The sequence below is a fragment of the Zonotrichia albicollis genome, chromosome 33, assembly GCF_047830755.1.
Source record: "Zonotrichia albicollis isolate bZonAlb1 chromosome 33, bZonAlb1.hap1, whole genome shotgun sequence".
NCBI lineage: Eukaryota > Metazoa > Chordata > Aves > Passeriformes > Passerellidae > Zonotrichia > Zonotrichia albicollis.
In genome coordinates this window covers 1,987,002-2,014,684 of record NC_133851.1, presented here as the reverse complement: position 1 = coordinate 2,014,684, position 27,683 = coordinate 1,987,002, and the positions used below count along the sequence as shown (strand labels likewise).

At 57.0% G+C, this 27,683-nt stretch overlaps 3 protein-coding genes across 4 annotated transcripts; 1 reads left to right on the top strand and 2 right to left on the bottom strand.

The window, feature by feature from the left end:
- Nucleotides 1-2,738: 2,738 nt before the first annotated feature.
- Nucleotides 2,739-6,222, bottom strand: LOC141726251 (retinol dehydrogenase 16-like). The gene is made up of 4 exons (XM_074530927.1): nucleotides 5,552-6,222; nucleotides 4,282-4,540; nucleotides 3,125-3,288; nucleotides 2,739-3,048 (listed from the first exon to the last, which is right to left on the bottom strand). The coding sequence occupies exons 1-4, from the start codon at nucleotides 5,868-5,870 to the stop codon at nucleotides 2,828-2,830; spliced, it is 963 nt and encodes a 320-aa protein (XP_074387028.1). The 5' UTR covers nucleotides 5,871-6,222; the 3' UTR covers nucleotides 2,739-2,827.
- Nucleotides 6,223-6,965: 743 nt separating this feature from the next.
- Nucleotides 6,966-10,874, bottom strand: LOC102063703 (retinol dehydrogenase 16). Its single transcript, XM_074530921.1, has 4 exons — nucleotides 10,181-10,874; nucleotides 9,231-9,489; nucleotides 7,504-7,667; nucleotides 6,966-7,349 (listed from the first exon to the last, which is right to left on the bottom strand). Exons 1-4 carry the CDS (start codon nucleotides 10,857-10,859, stop codon nucleotides 7,132-7,134), a joined length of 1,320 nt encoding a protein of 439 aa, XP_074387022.1. The 5' UTR covers nucleotides 10,860-10,874; the 3' UTR covers nucleotides 6,966-7,131.
- Nucleotides 10,875-11,522: 648 nt separating this feature from the next.
- PRIM1 (DNA primase subunit 1) lies at nucleotides 11,523-27,329 on the top strand. 2 transcript variants are annotated; one of them, XM_074530922.1, is made up of 12 exons: nucleotides 11,534-11,723; nucleotides 12,353-12,504; nucleotides 12,581-12,687; nucleotides 12,770-12,843; nucleotides 16,373-16,509; nucleotides 17,278-17,336; nucleotides 17,985-18,094; nucleotides 19,261-19,482; nucleotides 21,534-21,603; nucleotides 23,431-23,516; nucleotides 24,995-25,093; nucleotides 27,170-27,329. In XM_074530922.1, exons 1-12 carry the CDS (start codon nucleotides 11,621-11,623, stop codon nucleotides 27,187-27,189), a joined length of 1,239 nt encoding a protein of 412 aa, XP_074387023.1. In that variant the 5' UTR covers nucleotides 11,534-11,620; the 3' UTR covers nucleotides 27,190-27,329. The 2 variants fall into 2 exon arrangements, with proteins under 2 accessions (XP_074387024.1, XP_074387023.1); XM_074530923.1 differs by lacking the exon at nucleotides 17,985-18,094 and having other exon boundaries at nucleotides 11,523-11,723; nucleotides 19,298-19,482.
- The last annotated feature ends 354 nt before the right edge of the window (nucleotides 27,330-27,683 follow it).

Here is a 27,683-nt window from a genome sequence, read left to right as displayed (position 1 = left end):
ATCCCAGCCCTTTGGGGACATCCCGGCCCTTGGGGACATCCCAGCCCCTTTGGGACATCCCGGCCCCTTGGGGACATCCCGGCCCTTGGGGACATCCCAACCCTTGGGGACATCCCGGCCCCTTTGGGACATCCCGGCCCCTTTGGGACATCGGGCCCTTGGGGACATCCCGGCCCCTTTGGGACATCCCGGCCCCTTTGGGACATCCCGGCCCCTTGGGGACATCTCGGCCCCTTGGGGACATCCTGGCCCTTGGGGACATCCCCACCCTTGGGGACATCCCCAACCCTTGGGGACATCCCGGCCCCTTTGGGACATCCCAACCTCTGGGGACATCCCGGCCCCTTGGGGACATCCCGGCCCTTGGGGACATCCCGGCCCCTTGGGGACATCCCGGCCCTTGGGGACATCCCCACCCTGGGGACATCCCGGCCCCTTGGGGACATCCCGGCCCCTGGGGACATCCCGGCCCCTTGGGGACATACCCACCCTTTGGGGACATCCCCACCCTTGGGGACAACCCAGCCCTTGGGGACATCCCAACCCTTGGGGACAACCCAACCCCTTTGAGGACATCCCGGCCCTGGGGACATCCCGGCCCTTGGGACATCCCGGCCCCTTGGGGACATCCCGGCCCTTGGGGACATCCCGGCCCTGGGGACATCCCGGCCCTTGGGACATCCCGGCCCCTTGGGGACGTCCTGGCCCTTCGGGGACATCCCGGCCCTTGGGGACATCTTGGCCCTTGGGGACATCCCGGCACCTGGGGACATCCCACCCCTTGGGGACATCCCGGCCCCTTGGGGACATCCCCACCCTTGGGGACATCCCCACCCTTGGGGACATCCCAACCCTTGGGGACATCCCAGCCCTTTGGGGACATCCCGGCCCCTTGGGGACATCCCAGCCCTTGGGACATCCCGGCCCCTTTGGGACATCCCGGCCCCTTTGGGACATCCCGGCCCTTGGGGACATCCCGGCCCCTTGGGGACATCCCAACCCCTGGGGACATCCCAACCCCTTGGGGACATCCCAGCCCTTGGGGACATCCCAGCTCTTTGGGGACATCCCAACCCTTGGGGACATCCCGGCCCCTTGGGGACAACCCAACCCCTTGGGGACATCCCGGCCCCTTGGGGACATCCCAACCCCTGGGGACATCCCGGCCCTTTGGGGACATCCCAACCCTTGGGGACATCCCAACCCTTGGGACATCCCAACCCCTTGGGGACATCCCGGCCCCTGAGGACATCCCAGCCCCTTGGGGACATCCCGGCCCCTTGGGGACATCCCAACCCCTTGGGGACATCCCAACCCCTGGGGACATCCCGGCCCTTTGGGACATCCCCACCCCTTGGGGACATCCCGGCCCTTTGGGGACATCCCAGCCCTTTGGGGATGTCCCGGCCCCTTGGGGACATTCCGGCCCTTTGGGGACATCCCAGCCCTTTGGGGACATCCCGGCCCTTGGGGACATCCCAACCCCTTGGGGACATCGGGCCCTTGGGGACATCCCGGCCCCTTGGGGACATCCCGGCCCCTTTGGGACATCCCGGCCCTTGGGGACATCCCAGCCCTTTGGGGACATCCCGGCTCTTGGGGACATCCCAACCCCTGGGGACATCCCGGCCCTTGGGGACATCCCGGCCCTTGGGGACAACCCAACCCCTTGGGGACATCCCCACCCCTTTGGGACATCCCGGCCCTTGGGGACATCCCAACCCCTTGGGGACATCCCAACCCTTGGGGACATCCCGGCCCTTTGGGGACATCCCCACCCTTTGGGGACATCCCAACCCCTTGAGGACATCCCGGCCTTTGGGGACATCCCAACCCCTTGGGGACATCCCAACCCCTTGGGGACATCCCGGCTCCGATCGCGACCCGCGGGAGCTGCAGGGCGCGTTTGAAATTTCTAAGCCAAGGAAAACACTCGGGAGAAGCTTTCTTGGCCGGGGAAGCAGCTCGGCGAGGCTGAAGGCGGCTTGATCAAGGTCCCGGCTCATCCTCATCCTCATCCTCATCTTCATCCTCATCCTCATCCTCATCCTCATCCTCATCCTCATCCCTCCCGCCCTCCCGGTCGCATTTCGGGGTCCCGGTCCAGCGTGGGCTCGGTCCTTGCCGGAGCTGGGGGGGTTGAGCTGGTGCTGCTCCGGTCCCGCAAGAAAATGCGCAGCCTCAGAGACCTGCCCTGGGTACTGATCGCTAATCAGCTCTTAATTAGCTCGATGAGTGACGCAGGGATCACCGCCCACGAGCCCAGGGGATGCATGAACACGGCTCTGCCTTTCCCAGCCCGTTCCCTGGCAGATCAGCCGGGTTATCCCGGGATGTGCCGTGCTCAGGGGATAGATAAACATCGCTCTACATCGCTCTGCCTTTCCCAGCCCGTTCAGCCGGGTTATCCCGGGATACGCCGTGCTCAGGGGATAGATAAACATCGCTCTACATCGCTCTGCCTTTCCCAGCCCGTTCAGCCCGGTTATCCCGGGATGTGCCGTGCTCAGGATGAATACGGCTCTGCCTTTCCCGGCTCTGCCCCTGCCAACCGAGCCGGGATATCCCGGGATATTCTGTGCCCAGGGGATGGATAAACACGGCTGTGCCTTTCCCAGCCCGTTCCCTGCAGCCGAGCCAGGATATCCCGGGTTATGCAGCAGCTCTAGGCACAGACAGAGACCGGGATCGTGCCGCGGGATTCCCCGGTGGTCACCGGCACCGCGGCCAAGTGACCATGGGACACCTCCAGCATTGCACCGCCTTTATTGAGCACCTTCCCCAGGTCATGCGACATCCCCGGGCCATGTCCCCGCTCCGGCGGCCATCAGGGGACCCCGCTGGCCGGGACGGGCAGGAAGAAGCCGAGGATGGTGTCGGACAGCCAGGCCGGGCAGTAGCTGAGGGGGAGGAAGATGAGGCGCGCATCCCAACCCGCGGCGTAGCGGCTGCGGGGACAGCGGGACAGCAGCGCGTGTGCCATGGCATCGGTGACAGGCGACAGGCGGGGGCTGCTCAGGCGGTGCAGCAGCGCGGTGCTCCTGGCATCTGGGTGGGCACGAGGGGGTCAGAGGGACGGAGGTGCGATCGGGGGGGCGGCGATGTGATGTGGGGATGGACTCACATTTGTCCACGTAGTGGCGGCCGTAGGCTGCCTGGGCTTCTGCAGGGAGCCGCTCCCAGAGGCGAACGAAGCCCTTCACCAGCGGGCCGGGGTCGATCATTGCGGTCTGGAAGCCTCCAGGTTCGATGATGGAGACCCGAACCCCGAAGGGACGCAGCTCCCGCCTGCCCGAGGTGGGACAGAGGGGGGCAGAGATCGGGGGGGAGTTTGTGGCACACCCCAGTGTCACCCTGGTTTTTTAAGATTTTCTAAACCTTCTGATGTTGACATTCTTGTAGTGAATTTTCTCACACACTTTCTGTTAATAACTCATTGTTTTTCATTCCTTTATGGAGGAGGAGAGAGTTGATAGACCCAGTGTCATTGCAGAGGTGTCAATGTCACCTTCCAATCCACTGTCACTTTTGTAAAACTATAAATATTGGAGTCAGAGAATAAAACTTCCCTTTTTTCCCTTCACCTTGAGTAGTAGTGTGCTTGTGTTCTCTCGTGTCCTTCAGTGACACCCCAGGCGTTCCATCATGGGCGCAGGGGAACCTTATCCTTGCTCCAGGGACCTTCTTGGATCCCGAGACATCCCTGGATCCCGGGATCCTGGAATCCCCCTGAACCTCAGCGCCTCAGGATCACCCCAAACCCCAGAGAATTCCCGGATCCTGGGACTTTCCTGAATCTCAGCACCCCGGGGCTCTCCTGGACCCCTCTGGATCCCGGGATCCTGGAATCCCCCTGAACCTCAGTGCCTCTAGACCACCCCAGACCATGGAGCATTCCCATATCCTGGGACCCCTCATATTCTCAGCACCCCAGGACTCCCCTGGATCCCGGGATCCTGGAACCCCCCTGAGCCTCAGTGCCTCAAGACGCCCCCAGAAATTTCTGGATCCCGGGACCTCCCGAAATCTCAGCGCCCCAAGACTCCCCTGAACACCAAAACCCCGGACCCTTGGGCAACCCGGGACCTCCTGGACTGGTCCATCCAGCTCTCATTGAAATCCTTGTCCTGGTTTCACACCCACAGCTCTGCCCACGCTCCCAACCCACTTGTGCTCAGCGTTTCACAACCTCTCTGGGGAAAACGTAACCGCGAGTAAATACAGAAATAAAACCCCACCAGAGGACAGCGAGGAGAGCTCCGGGGGCTGCCAGAACCGTACCTGAGGCTGTCAGAGAAGGCTTCCACGCCGTACTTGGAGATGCAGTAGCCTCCACCGAAACAGGACAGGCGGCCCATCACGCTGGCCACGTTGACCACGCGGCCCCGCGCCCGCCGCACCAGCGGCAGCAGGCTCAGCGTCACCTCCACCAGCCCCACCAGGTTGACATTCAGCACCTTGACAAAGTCCTCCTTGCTCAGCCACTCGTTGGGGGCGGTGGGAGAGCCGATGCCTGCGTTGTTCACCAGCCCCCAGAGCCCTGCAGAGGGGATGGGGTGAGTTGGGGCTGTCCCAAAGCTCACAGCCCAGTGCCAGCCTCGCCTGTGTTGAGTGGGGGTTAGGAAGGATGATAGTTTGACAAGAAAGTCTCACAGATATGTGGGCTTAGCAGACAGATTTTAAAATGTAGAGTCTGATGAAGGAATAGAGATGGAAGCAGATTTTGATATAGAAGAAAAGAATTGCTGAGCCAGTCTCACAGGATAACCAAGAAGTCAAAGGGTTTGTTAGTTAGAAGGGATTTTTATGCCTTAGAGCAAAGGATAAACCCACCCCAAACAAGAAGATGTTTTTACCAAGCAGGAAGACAGCACAGGCAACAAGTCAGCAAAGCTGCAAGTAGAACAAAGATCTCAGAATCTTCCACTGCAAGAAAACTGAAAAACAACTTCTAGCTTGAACTGTAATGTACTAACTTTTAGTGATTGGAGAACAGTAACATGAATATGGCAATTATAGTAGTTATGACAGGCTATAAATAAAAGTTAAGGTATAGATTGGTTTTACTGTATTAAGATGCTTAGCCAAGAAAAGTATAAAATGCATTGGCTCCAAAAGAAAAGTATAAAATGCAATGTAACCAAAACCAAAGGGTCTCCAGGCCTGCCTGCAGCTGGAGCTGACAGCTGTAGGCACTGCTCTGTCACCCATGACCCAGGACTGCTGTAACATCTTGGATGGAATAATCTGCATTTTAGACAGCCCCTGGAGCCCCACATCTCTCCTTTAGGCTCTTACAAGTGGGCAAGGTGGCAAGAGAGCTGTTGGGGTAATCAGCTCTTAATTAGCTGATTTTCAGGGAGAGAGGGCTGAAAGCTGAACGCTCTGAGTGGGCAGCGCTCCTGCAGGGAGCCGATGGCAGATGGATGTCGCCAGAGAAGCGACAGGAATTAATTACAGAGCCGTGATTGCCCCTCAGCCTGGCAGGGAAAGCAAGAGGGGACAACAGGGTGACAACAGGGTGACAAGAAGGATATCGACCCCATTTTACCTTGGTCCCCCACGCGCTCCCGCACCCAGGCGGTGACACGGGCGATGCTCTCGCTGCAGGTGACATCCAGCAGCACGGTCTGCAGCCGCTCGGAGGTGCCGGCCCGCAGCTGCGCGGCGCCGCTCTCCGTCAGGCAGGCGGCCAGCACCCGCAGCCCGCGCCGGTCCAGCTGCCGCGCCAGGAGCTTCCCGAAGCCGCTGTCGCAGCCCGTGATCAGCACGTGCTTCTCCGAGAGCCGCGGCACCGTCTGCCGCTCCCGGTGCCAGCGGCGCAGCAGGAGCAGCGCCAGCAGCGCGGCCGCCACCGCGCACAGCCACATCCTCGGTGGTGGCACCGCTCGGGGACAAACCGCGCTCCGGCCGCGTTTATAGAGCCGGGGTTGCGGCAGCTCCCTGCCCACGGGGAGGTTTGGCCTCTTGATTTGTGGTTTGGGTAATTCCCGGCTTGGAGTTGCAGCATTGTCGCTGTGCCTGGGGCTCTGCTGTGCCCACAGCAGGTGGATCCATCCTGGATGGATCCATCCTGGTGCTGGAACCTTCCAGACACCACCAGCAGCACCAGCCTTGGGTCTTTCCCTCTCACCCAGCGTTGGTGGGCAGCGGTGTCCCCAAATGTGGTGATGGAGCAGCACAGTGTCCCCCAACCAGCTTCAGGAGGAGGAGGAGGACGCAGAGGAGGAGGAGGAGGAGGAGGAAGCAGAGGAGGAGGAGGAGGCAGAGGAGGAGGAGGAGGAGGAGGAAGCAGAGGAGGAGGATTCTGTAAGAAGCCGCCCAGTTCTTTGCCTCGAGGGAAATCTGCTCAGGTTGGAACAAGTCTGAGTTTTACTGGCATGTGCCAACACCTGGGGTGCCAGTCTGGGCAAATCCCCTGGCACCTTTCGAGGGCTGGATCCTGAATGCAGCAGGTGCTCAAAGCACCAGAGCCTCCAGGCACAGCCTGAGTGACGCCACGCTCAGCCAGGAGGGGATGGGACAAAATTTATTCAGGACAAACCCATCTATGAGCAGGGCACAGAGGGATCCCAATGCCCCACAGAGCTGGGTTTGGTGGAACCTTCCAGACACCGCCAGCAGCACCAGCCCTGGGTCTTTCCCTCTCTCCCAGCATTGGTGGGCAGCGGTGTCCCCAAATGTGGTGATGGAGCAGGACAGTGTCCCCCAACCAGCTTCAGGAGGAGGAGGAGGAAGCAGAGGAGGAGGAGGAGGAGGATTCTGTAGGAAGCTGCCCAGTTCTTTGCCTCGAGGGAAATCTGCTCAGGTTGGGACAAGTCTGAGTTTTACTGGCATGTGCCAACACCTGGGGTGCCAGGCTGGGCAAATCCCCTGGCACCTTTCGAGGGCTGGATCCTGAATGCAGCAGGTGCTCAAAGGAAGAGCCAGAGCCTCCAGGCACAGCCTGAGTGACGCCACGCTCAGCCAGGAGGGGACAGGACAAAATTTATTCAGGACAAACCCATCTATGAGCAGGGCACAGAGGGTCAGACATAAATGCAGTTACAAATTCAGTGTGGCAGCCAATTCTGGATCCAGCTGTGCGTTATTGGGTCTCACTCTGATCTGGCTGCCAGCTGCAAGCCCGCCTCAGGCTTTCCCAGCAGATTTGGGGTAGAGCATGGTGAACAGGGCGTCGGTGAGGGCTGAGGGCAGGTAGCTGAGGGGCAGGTAGAGCAGCTTGGCGTCCCAGCCGGCGGAATAGCGGCTGCGGGGGTGCAGGCTGGTCAGAGCGTGCTCCATGCAGTTGGTGACCAGGGACAGGTCACTGTTGTAGCCCTTCTGCAGCAGCTTGAGCAGGGAAACAACTGCAGAGGCAGAAAACACCACTGAGATCCTGGAGCTGGGCAGAGCCAGGTGGCTCCAGGGGGGTTTGGGGCAGTGGGACCCCCATGGGACCCCCATGGGACTCCTTGTGTCAGGAGACAAAAGAATCACTCAGCTTTTGGGGGAGGTACTTACAGTCCCTCAAGTAACTCTCCCCATAACTCTCTTTGATTTCTGCAGGAAGCTTCTCCCAGCAGGCCTGAAAATTATTCCCCAGGTTCTCAACGTTGGTGATCATGGTTTTGAAGTAGCCCGGCTCGATCACACTGACCTTCACCCCGAAGTTGTGCATCTCGATCCTGGAAGGGATTGAGCCCTGTGGGACACGGGAGCAGCACCCAAGGGTGTCTGTGCCCAAAACTCCCATGGCATGGAGCCTCGTGCCAGAGGTGTGGGGCAGAGCCTGCCCATGCCAGTGGGCATTGTGCCAGCCTGGCACATGGGTGAGATGGTGTGTCAGTAAGCATTTGGCACATTTGGATGGGTTGGGAACAAAGCGAACTCAGGGCAGCCGGGCCAACGTCCACAGGGGAGGTTCCATGCCCACATCTCCTATGGCATGGAGCCTCATGCCAGAGGTGTGGAGCAGACCCTGACCATGCCAGTGGGCATTGTGCCAGCCTGGAACGTGGCTGAGATGCTGTGCCAGCAAGTGTTTGCCACATCTGGATATGCAGGGAACAAAGCAAAGCTCAGGGCAGCCAGGCCAATATCCACAGGGGAGGCTCCATGCCCACATCTCCCTCGTGCCAGAGGTGTGGAGCAGAGCCAGTGGACTCTGTGCCAGCCTGGCACGTGGCTGAGATGCTGTGCCAGCAAGTGTTTGCCACATCTGGATATGCTGGGAACAAACCAAAGCCCAGGGCAGCAGGGCCATGTCCTGCAGGATCTTGGACAGGGCCAATGTCCACAGGGGAGGCTCCATGCCCACATCTCCCTCATGCCAGAGGTGTGGAGCAGAGCCAGTGGACTCTGTGCCAGCCTGGCACATGGCTGAGATGCTGTGCCAGCAAATGTTTGCCACATCTGGATATGCAGGGAACAAAGCAAAGCTCAGCAGAACAGGGGCATGTCCTGCAGGATCTTGGACAGGGCCAATGTCCATGGGTGAGGCTCCATGCCCACATCTCCTATGGCATGGAGCCTCGTGCCAGAGGTGTGGAGCAGAGCCAGTGAACATTGTGCCAGCCTGGCACGTGGCTGAGATGCTGTGCCAGCAAATGTTTGCCACATCTGGATATGCAGGGAACAAAGCAAAGCTCAGGGCAGCAGGGGCACGTCCTGCAGGATCTTGGACAGGGGCAATGTCCACAGGGGAGGCTCCATGCCCGCATTTCCCGTGGGTACAGCCTGGTGCCAGAGGCACGGAGCAGACCCTGACCATGCCAGTGGACATTGTGCCAGCCTGGCACGTGGCTGAGATGCTGTGCCAGCAAATGTTTGCCACATCTGGATTGGATGGGAACAAAGCAGAGCTTGGGCCAGCAGGGCCAATGTCCACAGGAGAGGCTCCATGCCCACATCTCCCTCGTGCCAGAGGTGTGGAGCAGAGCCAGTGGACTCTGTGCCAGCCTGGCACGTGGCTGAGATGCTGTGCCAGCAAGTGTTTGCCACATCTGGATATGCAGGGAACAAACCAAAGCTCAGGGCAGCAGGGTCACGTCCTGCAGGATCTTGGACAGGGCCAATGTCCACAGGGGAGGCTCCATTTCAGGAGCTGCTCACTTCAGCAGCAGAGACAAGACCGACCTGTGCTCGGTCACGGCTGTGTGAGGGTGAGAGCTGACAGCTGCACCAAAGTCCAGAAAAACAAGTCGGGAAATCATGATGTAGAACTTGTAAGTCTGCTGATCCAGACTTACCTGAGGCTGTCAGAGAAGGCTTCCACGCCGTACTTGGAGATGCAGTAGCCTCCACCAAAGAAGGACAGGCGGCCCATCACGCTGGACACGTTGACCACGCGGCCCCGCGCCCGCCGCACCAGCGGCAGCAGGCTCAGCGTCACCTCCACCAGCCCCACCAGGTTCACATCCAGCACCTTCATAAAGTCCTCCTTGCTCAGCCACTCGTTGGGGGCGGTGGGGATGGCGATGCCTGCGTTGTTCACCAGCCCCCAGAGCCCTGCAGAGGGGATGGGATGAGTTGGGGCTGTTCTGTGTGACGGTGTTCACAGGAGCCTCAGGTTGAGGGAAGAGAAGAGGATCTGACTCCGTGTTTCAGAAGGCTTGATTTATTATTTTATTATATATATTGCATTAAAACTATACTAAAAGAATAGAAGAAAGGATTTCCTCAGAAGGCTAGCAAAGAATGGAATAGCAAAGAATGATAACAAAAGCTCTGTCTTGGATTTTGTGTCCGAGCTAGCTAAGCTGTGATTAGCCATTAATTAGGAACATCTAACATAGACTAATTAAAGATCCACCAGTTGCATTCCACAGCAGCAGATAACCATTGTTTACGTTTTGTTCCTGAGGCCTCTCAGCTTCTCAGGCCTAACGAAAGGATTTTTCATAGAAGATATCTGCCACAGTCCCAAAGCCCACAGCCCTGTGCCAGCCTCACCTGTGTTGAGTGGGCAAGGTGGCAGGAGAGCTGTTGGGGTAATCATGTCTTAATTAGCTGATTTTCAGGGGGGAAAGGGCTGAAAGCTGAATTCTCTGCCTGCAGGAGCCGATGGCAGATGGATGTCGCCAGAGAAGGGACAGGAATTAATTACAGAGCCGTGATTGCCCCTCAGCCTGGCAGGGAAAGCAAGAGGGGACAACAGGGTGACAACAGGGTGACAAGAAGGATATCGACCCCTTTTTACCTTGGTCCCCCACGCGCTCCCGCGCCCAGGCGGTGACACGGGCGATGCTCTCGCTGCAGGTGACATCCAGCAGCACGGTCTGCAGCCGCTCGGAGGTGCCGGCCCGCAGCTGCGCGGCGCCGCTCTCCGTCAGGCAGGCGGCCAGCACCCGCAGCCCGCGCCGGTCCAGCTGCCGCGCCAGGAGCTTCCCGAAGCCGCTGTCGCAGCCCGTGATCAGCACGTGCTTCTCCGAGAGCCGCGGCACCGTCTGCCGCTCCCGGTGCCAGCGGCGCAGCAGGAGCAGCGCCAGCAGCGCGGCCGCCGCGTACAGCCACATCCTGCCCGGTGGCACCGGTGCCGGTACCGGGATGGGGAGTAGGACGCGAGCGGGAGACGTTTGTCCTGACCTTGGCCTTTCCCTCCAGGCGCTGTTAATAATTAATTTGCGGATCCCGGGGCAGATCGCGGTGATAACGCTGGGCCTCCGGGCGCTACCGGGATGCCGGAGCGGCTCCGCCCCGTCCTCTCCCGGGCTCGTCCCGCTGCTGCCGCCTGGAGCCCGCCGGGCCGCGGGCGGTGTCCCGGGATGTGTCCCGGGGCTTCGCTCTTGCGGGGAATCGTTAACGGCAGCGGGGCAGCGCCCGCGGGTTCCCGCATCGGTGCGGTGCCGTCCCGGGAAGCCCACGGAGCCCGGGACCATCCCGGGGCACGGAACATCCCCGGGAGCCCTCCGGATCACGGGGCTATCCCGGAATCCTCTCAGATCCTGGAATCACCCCGAAAGCCGGGATCTCCCCGGAGCTCAGCACCACCGGGTCTACCGGACACCGGGACAAAGCAGGACCACGTGTCCCGGGACCTCGGGACAATCCGGGACAGCCCCACCTGGGACCCCCTCGGTTCCCGGGACACCCTCGGACCCCCATGCCCCCGGATTTCTCCGGACACCGGGACATCCCGGGGCCTCCGTTTTACCGGACCCACCCGCCCCGGGGCATTTCAGGACCCCAAAATCCCCCCTAACCTCAGCCCCCCGGCTCGCACCCGCCTCCGAACCCCCTCGAACCCCGGGACTCCCCCGGACCCCCACGCCCCCGAATTTCTCCGGATCCCGGGGTTCCCCCGGACCACCGGGACACCCCGGGACCTCCGCGCTCCCGGGACATTGCAGGACCCCAAAATCCTCCCTAACCTCAGCCCCCCGGTTCCCACCCGCCTCGGGACCCCCTCGGACCCCGGGATATCCCCGCACCTCAGCACCCCGCCACCCTCCCGGTCCCGGGAGCCCCCGGTCCCCCCGACCCCCGCGGATCCCGGGACCTCCCCGGTGCTTTGCTCTCCTCCCGCTCCCCCCGTTCCCGGTGCCCCCGCCCCCTCGGCCCGGGGCCGGACTACAACTCCCGGCAGCCCCCGCGTCCCGCGCCGCCGTTTCCCGCCGCCTCCCGGCGCTCCGTTCCCGCCATGGCGGGGTTCGATCCGGCGGCGCTGCCCGAGCTGCTCCCGGTCTATTACCGGCGGCTCTTCCCGCACGGCCCCTACGGCCGCTGGCTCAGCTACGGCGGCGGTGAGCGGGGGGGAACCGGTACCGGGCGGGGGGGGGGGGCAGAGTCGGAGATGCGGCGATACCGGGCGGGGGCACCGATACCGGACGGGGGATTCTACCGGGGACCGTGATACCGGGCGGGGGGCACCGATACCGGGCAGGGGATTCTACCGGGGACCGTGATACCGGGCTGGGGGAATCGATACTGGGCAGGGGGTTCTACCGGGGACCGTGATACCGGGCTGGGGGAATCGATACTGGGCAGGGGGCTCCGGTACCGGGCGGGGGGCTCTACCAAGGACCGTGATACCGGGCTGGGGGAATCGATACCGGCTGGGGGAATTGATACCAAGCTGAGGCACCGATACCGGGCGAGGGGCACCGGTACCGGGCGGAGGGGCACTGATACCGGGTGGAGGGCACCGATACCAGGCTGGGGGAATCAATACCGAGCGGAGGCATCGATACCGGGCGGGGGGCACCGATACCCGACAGCAACACCCCGATGCCCGGTCCCAGCGCACTTTGGGATGCCGGGACGGGCGGTGGGTGGATGCTCTGACCGGGACACCGGGAGGAGCAGGGAAAGGGGGGTCTGGGGGTGACTCTAGGATGGCACTGACCTCCCCCGACCCTCTCCATCCCTGCAGTGAAGAACTTCCAGCTGCGGGAATTCTCCTTCACCCTGCGGGACGATGTCTACCTGCGCTTCCAGTCCTTCAGCAGCCCCCAGGAGCTGGAGCGGGAACTGCAGAAGATCAACCCCTACAAAATCGACATCGGCGCTGTCTATTCCCACCGGGTGAGTCCCGACCGCCGGGCTGGGGGGGTCTGCGGGGGTCTCTGGCCACGCTGAGCCCATCCTGTCCCTCCTGCAGCCCAACCAGCACAACACGGTGCACCTGGGAGCCTTCCAGCCGCAGGAGAAGGAGCTGGTGTTTGACATTGACATGACGGATTATGACGATGTCAGGACGTGCTGCAGGTTTTTTGGGGGGGTTGTGGGGGCTGGGAGGGGGGTTCAGGGGTGTGGGGTGTCCACCTGAGCCCCCTCGCTCTGCCCCCAGCTCGGCCGATATCTGCTCCAAGTGCTGGACGCTGATGACCATCGCCGTCCGCATCATCGACCGCGCGCTCGTGGGTGAGGGGCTTGGGGAGAAACGGGGCTTGTCCAGGACCCACAGTGATGCCAGACCCCAAAGAATTCACAGAATTTATAGAATTACTGGCTTGGAAGAGAATTTTAAGGTCATCGAGCCCAAACCAGCCCAAATACCTCAACCAAACCATAGCGCTGAGTGCTGTGTCCAATTTTTGTTAAACGCATCCAGGGATGGTGACTCCACCACCTCCCTGGTCCCTGGGAATTGCCAAAATTCACAGAATTCATAGAATGACCAGGCTGTAAGAGAATTTTAAGGTCATCGAGTCCAACCCAGCCCAAACACCTCAACCAAACCATAGCACTGAGTGCGGTGTCCAATTTTTGTTAAACGCGTCCAGGGATGGTGACTCCACCACCTCCTCTGGAATTCTACTTCTGTGAATTCTATGAATTCCCAAAATTCACAGAATACATAGAATGACCAGTTTGGAAGAGAATTTTAAGGTCATCAATTCCAACCCAGCCCCAATACTTCAGCTAAAGCATAGCACCCAGTGCCACGTCCAATCATTTTTTAACCACACTCAGGGATGGTGACTCCACCAACTCCCTGGTCCCTGGGAATTGCCAAAATTCACAGAATTTACAGAATGACCAGGCTGTAAGAGAATTTTAAGGTCATCGAGTCCAACCCAGCCCAAACACCTCAACCAAACCATAGCACTGAGTGTTACGTCCAATTTTTGTTAAACGCGTCCAGGGATGGTGACTCCACCACCTCCCCTGGAATTCTTCTTCTGTGAATTCTATGAATTCCCAAAATTCACAGAATTCATAGAATGACCAGGCTGTAAGAGAATTTTAAGGTCATCAAGCCCAACCCAGCCCAAACACCTCAACCAAACCGTAGCACTGAGTGCAGCGTTCAATTTTTGTTAAACCCATCCAGGGATGGTGACTCCACCACCTCCCTGGGAATTGCCAAAATTCACAGAATTTACAGAATGACCAGGCTGTAAGAGAATTTTAAGGTCATCAAGCCCAAACCAGCCCAAACACCTCAACCAAACCATAGCACTGAGTGTTACGTCCAATTTTTGTTAAACGCATCCAGGGATGGTGACTCCACCACCTCCCCTGGAATTCTTCTTCTGTGAATTCTGTGAATTCCCAAAATTCACAGAATACATAGAATGACCAGTTTGGAAGAGAATTTTAAGGTCATCGAGTCCAACCCAGCCCAAACACCTCAACCAAACCATAGCACTGAGTGCGGCGTCCAATTTTTGTTAAACGCGTCCAGGGATGGTGACTCCACCACCTCCCCTGGAATTCTTCTTCTGTGAATTCTATGAATTCCTAAAATTCACAAAATTCATAGAATGACCAGTTTGGAAGAGAATTTTAAGGTCATCAAGTCCAACCCAGCCCCAATACTTCAACTAAACCATAGCACCCAGTGCCACGTCCAATCATTTTTTAAACACACCCATGGATGGTGACTCCACCACCTCCCCTGGAATTCTTCTTCTGTAAATTCTATGAATTCCTAAAATTCACAGAATACATAGAATGACCAGTTTGGAAGAGAACTTTAAGGTCATCGAGTCCAACCCAGCCCAAACACCTCAACCAAACCATAGCACTGAGTGTGGCATCCAATTTTTGTTAAACACACCCAGGGATGGTGACTCCACCACCTCCCTGGTCCCTGGGAATTCCCAAAATTCACAGAATTTATAGAATGACCAGGCTGGAAGAGAATTTTAAGGTCATCAAGCCCAACCCAGCCCAAACACCTCAACCAAACCATAGCACTGAGTGCCGTGTCCAATTTTTGTTAAACGCATCCATGGATGGTGACTCCACCACCTCCCCTGGAATTCTTCTTCTGTGAATTCTATGAATTCCCAAAATTCACAGAATACATAGAATGACCAATTTGGAAGAGAATTTTAAGGTCGTCAAGTCCAACCCAGCCCCAATACTTCAGCTAAACCATAGCACCCGGTGCCACGTCCAATCATTTTTTAAACACACCCAGGGATGGTGATTCCACCATCTCCCCAGGCAGAACATTCCAGAATTTTATCCCATTTTCTGTAAAAAAACTTTTTCCTAATATCCAACCTAAATTTTCCTTGACAAAGCTCGAGGCTGTGTCCTCTGGTTCTGTCAGTGCTGCCTGGGGAAAGAGCCTGACCCCCTCTGTGGGAAATGGATTTGTAGGAAATTGTTAAAGTTTGATAGAACGTTCACATAGTGCGTATTTGTATGTAAATTCTGAGATAAGGAATGTTGACTTAGAAATGTTATGGAATAGGACAGATGTTTGAGAGAGAAATTGAATTAGAAATAAGTTTTAAAGGATGGTCTTGTATATAAGATTAGATATTTTGGAGAAAAAGAACTATGGAATAACTAGAATAGGAAAAAGAAAAGATGTGAAAGATGTATTGTAGTAGGGTAATTTTAAATTATTAGTTTTAAGGTATTTACAGTATATAAACCCATCTGTCCCCCCCTCCAAAACCCATCTTTGCCCCCCAGAACCCCACCTGTGTCCCCCCAAACCCCATGTGTGCCCCTCCACACCCATCTATGCCCCCCAAATCCATCTATACCCCCCTAAAACCCATCTATGCCCCCCCAAATCCATATTTCCTCCTCCAAACCCATCTATCCTCCCCCAAAACCCACCTGTGCCCCCCAAACCCCATCTGTGCCCCCCAAAACCCATCTGTGCCCACTCCAAACCCCACCTGTGCCCCCAAAACCCATCTGTGCCCACTCCAAACCCATCTGTGCCCACTCCAAACCCATCTGTGCCCACTCCAAACCCCACCTGTGCCCCCCAAAACCCATCTGTGCCCACTCCAAACCCATCTGTGCCCCCCAAACCCCACCTGTGCCCCCAAAACCCATCTGTGCTCCCTCAAACACATCAGTGCCCCCCCAAACCCATCAGTGCCCCCCCCAAACCCATCTGTGCCCACTCCAAACCCCACCTGTGCCCCCCAAACCCCACCTGTGCCCCCAAAACCCATCTGTGCCCACTCCAAACCCATCTGTGCCCACTCCAAACCCCACCTGTACCCCCAAAACCCATCTGTGCTCCCTCAAACACATCAGTGCCCCCATCTGTGCCCCCCCAAACCCCACCTGTGCCCCCAAAACCCATCTGTGCCCACTCCAAACCCACCTGTGCCCCCCAAACCCCACCTGTGCCCCCCAAAACCCATCTGTGCCCACTCCAAACCCATCTGTGCCCCCCAAACCCCACCTGTGCCCCCCAAAACCCATCTGTGCCCACTCCAAACCCATCTGTGCCCCCCAAAACCCATCTGTGCCCACTCCAAACCCCACCTGTGCCCCCCAAACCCATCTGTGCCCACTCCAAACCCATCTGTGCCCCCCCAAACCCCACCTGTGCCCCCCAAACCCATCTGTGCCCACTCCAAACCCCATCTGTGCCCCCCAAAACCCACCTGTGCCCACTCCAAACCACACCTGTGCCCCCCAAAACCCACCTGTGCCCCCCCAAACCCCGTGTGTGCCCCCGCAGAGGACCTGGGCGTGCGGCACCGCCTGTGGGTGTACTCTGGCAGGAGGGGTGTGCACTGCTGGGTGTGCGACGACCACGTCAGGAAATGGTCCCCAGCCCTGAGGGCAGCGGCTGTGGAGTACCTGAGCCTGGTCAAGGTGGGTTTGGGTACCCCTGAGCCTGGTGAAGGTGGGTTTGGGGGGGTTTGGGTACCCCTGAGCCTGGTCAAGGTGGGTTTGGGTACTCCCTGAGCCTGGTGAAGGTGGGTTTGGGGGTTTTTGGGTACCCCCTGAGCCTGGTCAGTGTGGGTTTGAGGGGTTTGGGTACTCCTGAGCCTGGTCAGTGTGGGTTTGGGGGGTTTGGGTACCCCTGAGCATGGTCAAGGTGGGTTTGGGCACCCCCTGCCCACCCCTGAGCCTGGTCAAGGTGGGTTTGGAGGGGTTTGGGTACCCCCTGAGCCTGGTCAAGGTGGGTTTGGGCACCCCTGAGCCTGATCAAGGTGGGTTTGGGTACCCCTGAGCCTGATCAAGGTGGGTTTGGGCACCCCTGAGCCTGATCAAGGTGGGTTTGGGGGTTTTTGGGTACCCCCTGAGCCTGGTCAAGGTGGGTTTGGGCACCCCCTGCCCACCCCTGAGCCTGATCAAGGTGGGTTTGGGGGGGTTTGGGTACTCCTGGGCCTGGTCAAGGTGGGTTTGGGTACCCCTGAGCCTATGGAAAATGGGTTTGGGTACCCCTGATCCTGGTTAAGATGGGTTTGTGATGATTTGGGCACCCCTGACCCTGGTGGAAATGGATTTATGGGGCTTTGGGTACCTCTGATCTGGGTGAAAGTGGGTTTGGGGTGCCCTGCACCCCCTCACCCTGCAGCAGGTGGGTTTGGGGTGCCCTGCCCACCTCCCCAAACCTGACCCCCCCGTGTCCCCCAGGGCGGAGCAGACACGGTGAAGAAGGTGAGCCTGGCCCAGCCCGTGCACCCCTTCATCAGGTGGGTGAGGATTTGGCAGAGAAGTTTTACTTTTTTTTGACCCAGAGCACTGAGCCCTCTGTCCCTGGTGGCACTGGTGGCACTGAGCCCTCTATCCCCATGTCCCCAGGCTCTTGGTGGCACTGAGCCCGTCCCTGGTGGCACTGAGCCCTCTGTCCCTGTGGGCACTGGTGGCACTGAGCCCTCTGTCCCCCGTGTCCCCAGGCGCTCGGTGGCACTGAGCCTGTCCCCATGGGCACTGGTGGCACTGAGCTGGCGCTGGTGGCACTGAGCCTGTCCCTGTGGGCACTGGTGGCACTGAGCCCTCTGTCCCTGGTGTCTCTGAGCCCTGTGTCCCTGTCCCCAGGTGCTCGGTGGCACTGAGCCCTCTGTCCCTGGTGGCACTGGTGGCACTGAGCCCTGCGTCCCTGGTGTCCCTGAGCCGTCTGTCCCTGATGTCCCTGATCCCGTGTCCCTGTGCCAGGCGCTCGGTGGCACTGAGCCTGTCCCTGGTGTCCCTGGTGTCCCTGTGTCCCTGATGCCGTGTCCCTGTGCCAGGCGCTCGGTGGCACTGAACCTGTCCCTGTGTCCCTGGTGTCCCTGATCCCGTGTCCCTGTGCCAGGCGCTCGGTGGCACTGAGCCCTCTGTCCCTGGTGTCCCTGTGCCAGGCGCTCGGTGGCCGTGGTGCAGCAGTACTTTGAGCAGCACGCGCTGCTGGCACAGGACATCCTGGGCAGCCCCGAGAGGTGGGACAAGGTGCTGGCCCTGCTCCCCGAGGGTATCCTTCCTTGTGGGGGGAAAATTAAAATGTGGGGTTAAAATTAAAATATGGGTTAAAATTAAGTAAAATATGGGGTTAAAATGTGGGGTTAAAATGTGGGGTTAAAAATTAAATATAAGTTAAAATGGGGTTAAAGTATGGGGTTAAAGTTAAATATGGGGTTAAAATGTGGGGTTAAAATTAAAATATGGGTTAAAAATAATTAAAATATGGGGTTAAAATAGGGGGTTAAAATTAAAATATGGGGTTAAAACTTGAGGTTTAAGATGGGGTTGAAGCATGGGTTAAAATGGGGTCCTGGAAGGGTAAATGAGATCCTGGAAAGGATGAAACAGATCCTGGAAGGGTGAATGTGATTCTGGAAGGGTCAATGGGGTCTTGGAAGGGTAAATTGGATCCTGGAAGGGTAAATGTGATCCTGGAAGGGTAAATTGGATCCTGGAAGGGTAAATTGGATCCTGGAAGGGTAAATGTGATTCTGGAAGGGTAAATGGGGTCCTGGAAGGGTAAATGTACTCCTAGAAGGGTAAATAGGTCCTAGAAGGATAAATGGGGCTCTGGAAAATGTAAAACGGATCCTGGAAGGGTAAATGCGATCCTGGAAGGGTAAATGGGATCCTGAGGGATAAATTGGATCCTGGAAAGGCTAAATAGCATTCTGGAAGGGTAAATGGGGTCCTGGAAAGGGTAAAACAGATCCTGAAAGGGTAAATGCACTCCTGGAAGGGTAAATGTGATCCTGGAAGGGTAAATGCGGTCCTAGAAGGGTCAATGGGGTCTTGGAAGGGTAAATGGGATCCTGAGGGGTAAATTGGATCCTGGAAGGGTAAATGTGATCCTGGAAGGGTAAATGCACTCCTGGAAGGATAAAAGGGGATCCTGGAAGGGTAAATGTGATCCTGGAAAGATAAAAGGGGTCCTGGAAGGGTGAAAGTGATCCTGGAAGGGTAAATGCACTCCTGGAAGGGTAAATTGGATCCTGGAAGGGTAAATTGGATCCTGGAAGGGTAAATGCAGTCCTAGAAGGGTAAATGGGATCCTGAGGGGTAAATGTGATCCTGGAAGGGTAAATTGGATCCTGGAAGGGTAAATGCACTCCTGGAAGGATAAAAGGGGTCCTGGAAGGGTAAAAGTGATCCCGAGTGAGCCTTGACGGCCGTCAGAGCTGCGGGAGCCGCTGCAGGCGGAGTTTCCCCGCAGGAAGGACTCGGTGCAGCGCTGGGAGCTGCTGCGGGCCCGCGCCGAGCGCGAGCGCGAGCGGGGCCGGGCCGGGCACCCCGAGTGGGAGGTGATGCTGCAGCTCTGCTTCCCCCGCCTGGACTGCAACGTCAGCAAAGGGCTCGGCCACCTGCTCAAGAGCCCCTTCAGCGTGCACCCCAAAACAGGTGGGCACCCCAAAACAGGTGGGACCCCAAAACAGGTGGGCACCCCAAAACAAGTGGGACTCCAAAACAGATGGGCACCCCAAAACAGATGGGCACCCCAAAACAAGTGGGGATCCCAAATAGGTGGGCACCGCAGAACACGTGAGCACCCCCGAACAGGTGGGCACCACAAACAGGTGGGCACTCCAAATAGGTGGGACCCCGAATAGGTGGGACCCCAAACAGGTGGGCACTGCAGAACAAGTGGGACTCCAAAACAGCTGGGCACCCCAAAACAGATGGGCACCCCAAAATAAGTGGACAGCCCAAAATAGGTGGGCACCCCAAGCAGGTGGGCACCGCAGAACAAGTGGGACTCCAAAACAGGTGGGCACCCCAAAACAGATGGGCACCCCAAAATAGGTGGGCACCCCAAAACAAGTGGACAGCCCAAAACAGGTGGGCACCCCAAACAGATGGGCACCCCAAAACAGGTGGGCACCCCAAAACAAGTGAACAGCCCAAAACAGGTGGGCACCCCAAACAGGTGGGCACCCCAAAACAGGTGGGCACCCCAAACATGTGGGCACCCCCAAACAGGTGGGCACCGCAGAACAGGTGGGCACCCCAGAACGAGTGGGCACCCAGAACAGGTGGGCACCCAAAACAGGTGGGCACTCAAAACATGTGGGGATCCCAAAACAGGTGGGCACCGCAGAACAAGAGGGACTCCAAAACAGCTGGGCACCCCAAAACAGGTGGGACCCCAAAATAGGTGGGCACCCCAAAACAGGTGGGACCCCAAATAGGTGGGCACCACAAATAGGTGACACCCCAAACAGATGGGCACGTCAAATAGGTGGGACCCCAAAACAGGTGGGCATCCCAAAACAGGTGGGCACCCCAAAAAAGGTGGGCACCGCAGAACAAGTGGGACTCCAAAACAGCTGGGCACCCCCAAATAGGTGGGGACCCCAAATAGGTGGGACCCCAAAACAGGTGGGACCCCAAAACAGATGGGCACCCCAAAATAAATGGGCACTCCAAAACAGATGGGCACCCCAAAACAGGTGGGCACCCCAGAAAGGGCGGGCACCCCAGAAAGGGTGGGCACCCCAAAATAGGTGGGACCCCAAATAGGTGGGACCCCAAAAAAGGTGGGCACCTCAAAAAAGCTGGGCACCCCAAACAGGTGGGCACCCCAAAACAGGTGGGCCCCCCAAACAGGTGGGCCCCCCAAACAGGTGGGCACTGCAAATAGGTGGGCACTCCAAATAGGTGGGCACCCCAAAACAGGTGGGACCCCAAAACAGGTGGGCACCCCAAAACAGGTGAGCACCGCAGAACAGGTGGGCACCCCAAAACAGGTGGGCACCCCAAAACAGGTGGGCTCCCCAGAACAGGTGGGCGCCTTCAGACAGGTGGGCACCACAGATAGGTGGGACCCCAAAACAAGTGGGCACCCCAGAACAGGTGAGCACCGCAGAACAGGTGGGCACCCCAAAACAGGTGGGACCCCAAAACAGGTGGACACCCCAAACAGGTGAGCACCGCAGAACAGGTGGGCACCCCAAAACAGGTGGGCACCCCAAAACAGGTGGGCTCCCCAGAACAGGTGGGCGCCTTCAGACAGGTGGGCACCACAGATAGGTGGGACCCCAAAACAAGTGGGCACCCCAGAACAGGTGGGCACCCCAAAACAGGTGGGCACCCCAGAACAGGTGGGGATCCCAAATAGGTGGGCACCCCAAAGCAGGTGGCACCCCAAAACAGGTGAGCACCACATATATTAAATTAAATTATTTAATACTATACTAATATGAATATTCTTAATTATTATATCAATGTTACATGATAATTATTATAAATTACTATAGATTGTGATTCTGATTTTTATAAATATTGTTATTTTTATTAATTGGAATTATTATTGTAATTGTTCATTTTAACATCTGTGTTATCCCACTCTTCACATAAAACTAAAAACAAAACACGAATTTTTAAACCACCTGTCAGTTACCCCATGTCCAAGCCCAAAAAACCCTAAACCCCATTTTCTCTCTGTGTCTCAGGGCGCATTTCCGTCCCTCTGGACCTGCAGAAGTTGGATGAGTTCGATCCATTCTCTGTGCCCACCATCACGTGCGTCACTGGGAGCACCGGGGGGTCCTGGGGCTGCCAGAGCCCCCCAGAACACCCCAAACCCAAACCCTAACACAAAACCCTAAACCCAAACCCTAACCCTAAAGTGAAACCCAAACCCTAACACAAAACCCTAAACCCAAACCCTAACCCTAACCCTAAACTGGAACCCTAACCCTAAACTGGAACCCTAACCCTAACACAAAACCCTAAACCCAAACCCTGACACAAAACCCTAAACCCAAACCCTAACCCTAAACTGAAACCCAAACACTAACACAGAACCGTAAACCCAAACCCTAACCCTAAACCCAAACCCTAACACAAAACCCTAAACCCTAACCCTAACCCTAAACCCTAAACCCTAACCCTAACACAAAACCCTAAACCCTAACCCTAAACAGAAACCCAAACCCTAACACAAAACCCTAAACCCAAATCCTAACCCTAAAGTGAAACCCAAACCCTAACCCTAAACCCAAACCCTAACCCTAAACTGGAACCCAAACCCTAACACAAAACCCTAAACCCAAACCCACCCTCACCATCACGTGCGTCACTGGGAGCACTGGAGGGTCCTGGTGCTGCCAGAGCCCCCCAGAACACCCCAAACCCAAACCCTAAACATTAAACCCTAAACCATAACCATAACCTTAAACCTAACCCTAAACTGAAACCTGACCATGACCCTGACCCTAACCCTGATGCTGACCCTGACCCCAACCTTCAAACTGACCCTAATCCTGACCCTAATCCTCTCTCTAACCCTGACCCTAACCGCAGCACTATCCCTGACCCTAACCCTTACCCTTATCCCTGCCCTAACCCTGACCCTGAACCTTATCCTGACCCTACCCTGACCTTAACCCTACCCTAAATCTGACCCTAATCCTGACCCTAAACTGTGACCCTAACTCTAACACTGACCCTAAACCTTACCCTAAACCTAATATTAACCTTAACCATAACCCTGACCCTAAACCTGATCCTGACCCTAACCCTGCCCTAAACCTGACCTGAACCCTGACCCTGACCTTAACCCTCACCCTATCCCTGACCTGAATCCTGACCCTAACCCTGACCCTAACCCTAATCCTCATCCTGACCCTGCTCGCAACCCTGACCCGAGTCCTACCCTGTCCCTAACCCTGACCCTGACCCTAAACCTAACCCCAAATCTGACAATGACCCTAAAACTTACCCTAAACTTAACATTAACCTTAACCCTAAACCCTAACCCCGATCCTAAACCTGATCCTAACCCTGACCCTGACCTTAACCCTACCCTAAACCTGGTGCTTATCCTGACCCTAATCCTCACCCTAACCCTGACCCTGACCCTAAACTCTAGCCTTAAACCTAACCCCAGCCCTAACCCTGACCCTAATCCGACCCTGACCCTGACCCTAATCCTACCCTGACCCTAATCCTAACATTAACCCCAACCCTAACCCAGAACCTGACCCTAAACCCAACCCTAACTCTAACCCTGACCCTTATCCTGACCCTAATCCTCACCCTAACCCTGATCCTGACCCCGACCCTAATCCTACCCTGACCCTAATCCTCACCCTAACCCTAAACTCTAGCCTTAAACCTAACCCCAACCCTAACCCTGACCCTAATCCTACCCTAACCCTAACCCAGAACCTGACCCTAAACCCAACCCTAACTCTAACCCTGACCCTTACCTTGACTCTGTCCCTAAACCTGACCCTAATCCTCACCCTAACCCTGATCCTGACCCTGACCCTAATCCTCACCCTAACCCTGCCCCTGCCCTGTCCGTCCGTCCGTCTCCACTGTCCGTCTGTCTGTCCGTGCCAGGTCCCTGTGCCAGGAGCTGGACGCGGCCGGCAGCGATGGCGAGCAGGACGAGGGGGGGGACATCGAGCCCAAACGACGCATGAGGGGTGAGGGGGGGTTTGGGGTCAGGGTTTGGGTTAATGGGTTGGGATTTGGGGTCAGAGGTTGGGGTTTGGGGTCAGGGATGGAGTTTGGGTCAGGGTTTGGGGTCAGAGATGAGGTTTGGGGTCAGAGGTGGGGTTTGGGGTCAGGGTTTGGGATTTGGGGTCAGGGTTTGGGGTCAGGGATGGAGTTTGGGTCAGGGTTTGGGGTTTGGGGTCAGGTTTTGGGGTCAGGGATGGAGTTTGGGTCAGGGTTTGGGGTCAGAGATGAGGTTTGGGGTCAGAGGTGGGGTTTGGGGTCAGGGTTTGGGATTTGGGGTCAGGGTTTGGGGTCAGGGATGGAGTTTGGGTCAGGGTTTGGGGTCAGAGATGAGGTTTGGGGTCAGAGGTGGGGTTTGGGGTCAGGGTTTGGGATTTGGGGTCGGGGGTTGGGGTTTGGGGTCAGGGTTTGGGGTCAGGTTTTGGGGTCGGGGATGGAGTTTAGGTCAGAGTTTGGGATTTGGGGTCGAGGGTTGGGGTTTGGGGTCAGGGATGGAGTTTGGGTCAGGGTTTGGGGTCAGAGATGAGGTTTGGGGTCAGAGATGAGGTTTGGGGTCAGAGGTGGGGTTTGGGGTCAGAGGTGGGGTTTGGGGTCAGGGTTTGGGATTTGGGGTCGAGGGTTGGGGTTTGGGGTCAGGGTTTGGGTCAGGGTTTGGGGTCAGAGGTGGGGTTTGGGGTCACGGCTTGGGATCAGAGTTGGGGTTTGGGGTCAGTGATGGCATTTGGGGGGTCAAGGTTGAGATTTTGGGGTTCAAGGCTGGGATTTTGGGAGTCGTGGTTGAGGTTTGGGGATCAAGACTGGGAGTTTGGGGTCTAGGTTGGGGTTTTGGGGGGGTAGGGTCAGGGTTTGAGAGTTAAGGCTGTGGTTTTGGGGGTTGGGGATGGAGTTTTGGATGTCAAGGCTGTGGTTTTGGGGGTTAGGGTCAGGGATTGGGGGTCAAGGTTGGGGTTTTGGGGTCAGGGATGGCATTTGGGGTTCAAGGCTGGGATTTTGGGGGTCTAGGTTGGGGTTTTGGGGGTCAGGGTTGGGGATTGGGTATCAAGGTTGGGTTTTGGGAGTCGGGAACAGGGTTTTGGGGGGTCAGGGATGGGGTTTTGGGGATCATGGCTGTGGTTTTGAGGGTCGAGGACGGAGTTTTGAGGGTCGGGGCTGTGGTTTTGGGGGTCGGAGATGGGGTTAGAGGATCATGGCTGTGGGTTTGAGGGTCAAGGTTGGGGTTTTGGGGTTGGGGCTGTGGTTTTGGGGGTCAGGACTGTGAGTTTGGGGGTCAGGAATGGAGCTTTTGGGGGTCAGGACTGGTTTTGGGGCTCAGGGCTGTGGTGGTTTTTGGGGGTCAGGGATGGGGTTTGGGGGTTAGGGATTGAGTTTTGGGGATCATGGCTGTGGTTTTGGGGGTCATGGCTGGAGTTTTGGGGTCCCAACACCCCCTCCCCACTCTCTCCAGACTACAGGAGGACCAGCCTGGCCCCGTTCGTGCGGCTCCTGGAGCAGTTCGTGGAGGGGCTGGAGAGCGCCCGGCGGGGAGAGCGCATCCGCCGCAGCGGTGGGACCCCAAAACCACCCCAAACCACCCAAAATCCACCCCAAAAACCACCCCAAAACCGCCCTAAAACCACCCCAAAACCATCCCAATCACCACCCCAAAACCACCCCAGAAACCACCCCAAAACAACCCCAAAACCACCCTAAAACCACCCCAGAAACCACCCCAAAACCATTCCAAAAACCACCCCAGAACCCCCCCAAAACCGCCCCAAAAATCACCCAAAACTACCCCAAAACCATCCCAAAAACCACCCCAGAAACCACCCCAAAACCACCGTAAAACCACCCCAGAAACCACCCCAAAACCACCCCAAAAACCACCCCAGAAACCACCCCAAAACCACCCCAAAACCGCCCAAAAACCACCCCAAAACCACCCCAAAACTGCCCCAAAAACCACCCCAAAACCGCCCCAAAACTGCCCCAAAACCACCCTAAAACCACCCCAGAAACTACCCCAAAACCATTCCAAAAACCATCCCAAAAGCCACCCCAAAAGCCACCCCAAAAGCCACCCCAAAACCACCCCAAAACTGCCCCCAAAACCACCCAAAATCCACCCCAAAAACCATCCCAAAACCACCCCAAAAACCACCCCAAAACCACCCTAAAACCACCCCAAAATCCACCCCAAAACCATTCCAAAAACCATCCCAAAAGCCACCCAAAAACCATCCCAAAACTACCCCAAAACCATCCCAAAAACCAACCCAAAACCACCCCAAAAACCATCCCAAAAACCATCCCAAAAACCATCCCAAAAACCAACCCAAAAACCAACCCAAAACCACCCCAAAAACCACCCCAAAACCGCCCCAAAACCACCCCAAAAACCACCCCAAAACCACCCCAAAACTATCCCCAAAACCACCCAAAATCCACCCCAAAAGCACCCCAAAACCGCCCCAAAACCACCCCAAAAACCACCCAAAAACCATCCCAAAAACCGCCCCAAAACCACCCAAAAACCATCCCAGAAACCACCCCAAAAACCACCCCAAAAACCGCCCCGAAACCACCCCAAAACTATCCCAAAAACCAACCCAAAGCACCCCAAAACCACCCCACAACCATCCCAAAACAAGCCCAAAACCACCCCAAAACCATTCCAAAAACCATCCCAAAAGCTATCCCCAAAACCACCCCAAAACCATGAAAAACCACCCCAAAAACCACCCAAAAACCCCCCCAAAAACCCCCCCAAAAACCACCCCAAATCCACCACAAAAACCACCCAAAATCCACCCCAAAATCCACCCCAAAACCACCCCAAAACCGCCCCAAAAGGGGCCTCTGCCTCTGAGAACAGGCTTGGGGGGCTCCTGTGGGATTTGGGGGTCTTTAATTTTGGGGGTCTGCCCTGTTGGATTTGGGGTCCTGTGGGATTTGGGGATATTTTATTGAATTTTGGGGGTCTGTCCCTCTGGATTTGGGGTTTGTCCTTTTAGATTTTGGGGTCTTTCGTTGAATTTTGGGGGTCTGCCCTGTGGGATTTGGGGCCCACCCCTCTGGATTTAGGGTCCTGTCCCATTGGATTTGGGGCCTCCCGTTGGATTTGGGGTCTGTCCTTCTGGATTTGGGGTCTTTCATTGAATTTTGGGGGGTCTGTCCCTCTGGATTTGGAGGCCTCCCATTGGATTCAGGGTCTTAATTGAATTTTGGGGTCTGGCCCGTTGGATTTGGGGGTCTCTCACTGAATTTTGGGGTCTGTTCTGTTGAATTTGGGGTCTGTCCCTCTGGATTTAGGGTCCTGTCCCATTGGATTTGGGGCCTCCCATTGGATTTGGGGTCTGTCCTGTTGGATTTAGGGTCTGTCCTTCTGGATTTGGGGTCTTTCATCATTGAATTTTGGGGGGTCTGTCCTGTGGGATTTGGAGCCTGTCCCTCTGGATTTTGGGTTATTTTATTGCATTTTGGGGCCTGTCCCTTTAGATTTGGGGTCTGTCCAATTGTGGGGCCACCACTGAGGGTTGGTGACAGACAGGGACACAAGGAAGGAGCTGAGCAGTGGTTGTTGCTCCGATATTTTTATTTTATCTGGAAAAACCTCTCAATTTCTCCTTTTTTTTTGCAGATCTCCAAGGAGATTTCTGAGGCCTGGATGCTGCCAGCGTTGTCACTGTCACCTCCCCTGGCCCTGGGGGTCCCCAGGCCCCCATCCCTGCCCTGTTTTTGTACCTTTTGTACTGTTTTTTTTTTTTTACACAAAAACCATTAAATGTTTCTGTCAGCTTTGGGCTGGGCTGTGCTGAGGAGGGTGGGGGTCCCCTCAGTGTGGGGGGGAGGTGGGGAGGGGGTCCCTGATGTGCAGTGTGGGGTCACTGCCCCCAATCCCCGGCCTGGACCCCCTGTCCTGACCCCAAAACCCTGCCTGGATCATGCCTGACCCCCTAAAGCTGTCCTGACCCCCTAATCCTGAATGGACCCCCTGTCCTGACCCCAAAACCCCACCTGGACCCTGTCCTGACCCCCCCCTAATCCTGCCCTGACCCAATGTCCTGACCCCAAAACCCCGTCTGGACCCCCTAATCTTGAATGGACCCTGTCTGGACCCCCTAAACCTGTCCTGACCCTCTCATCCTGAACGG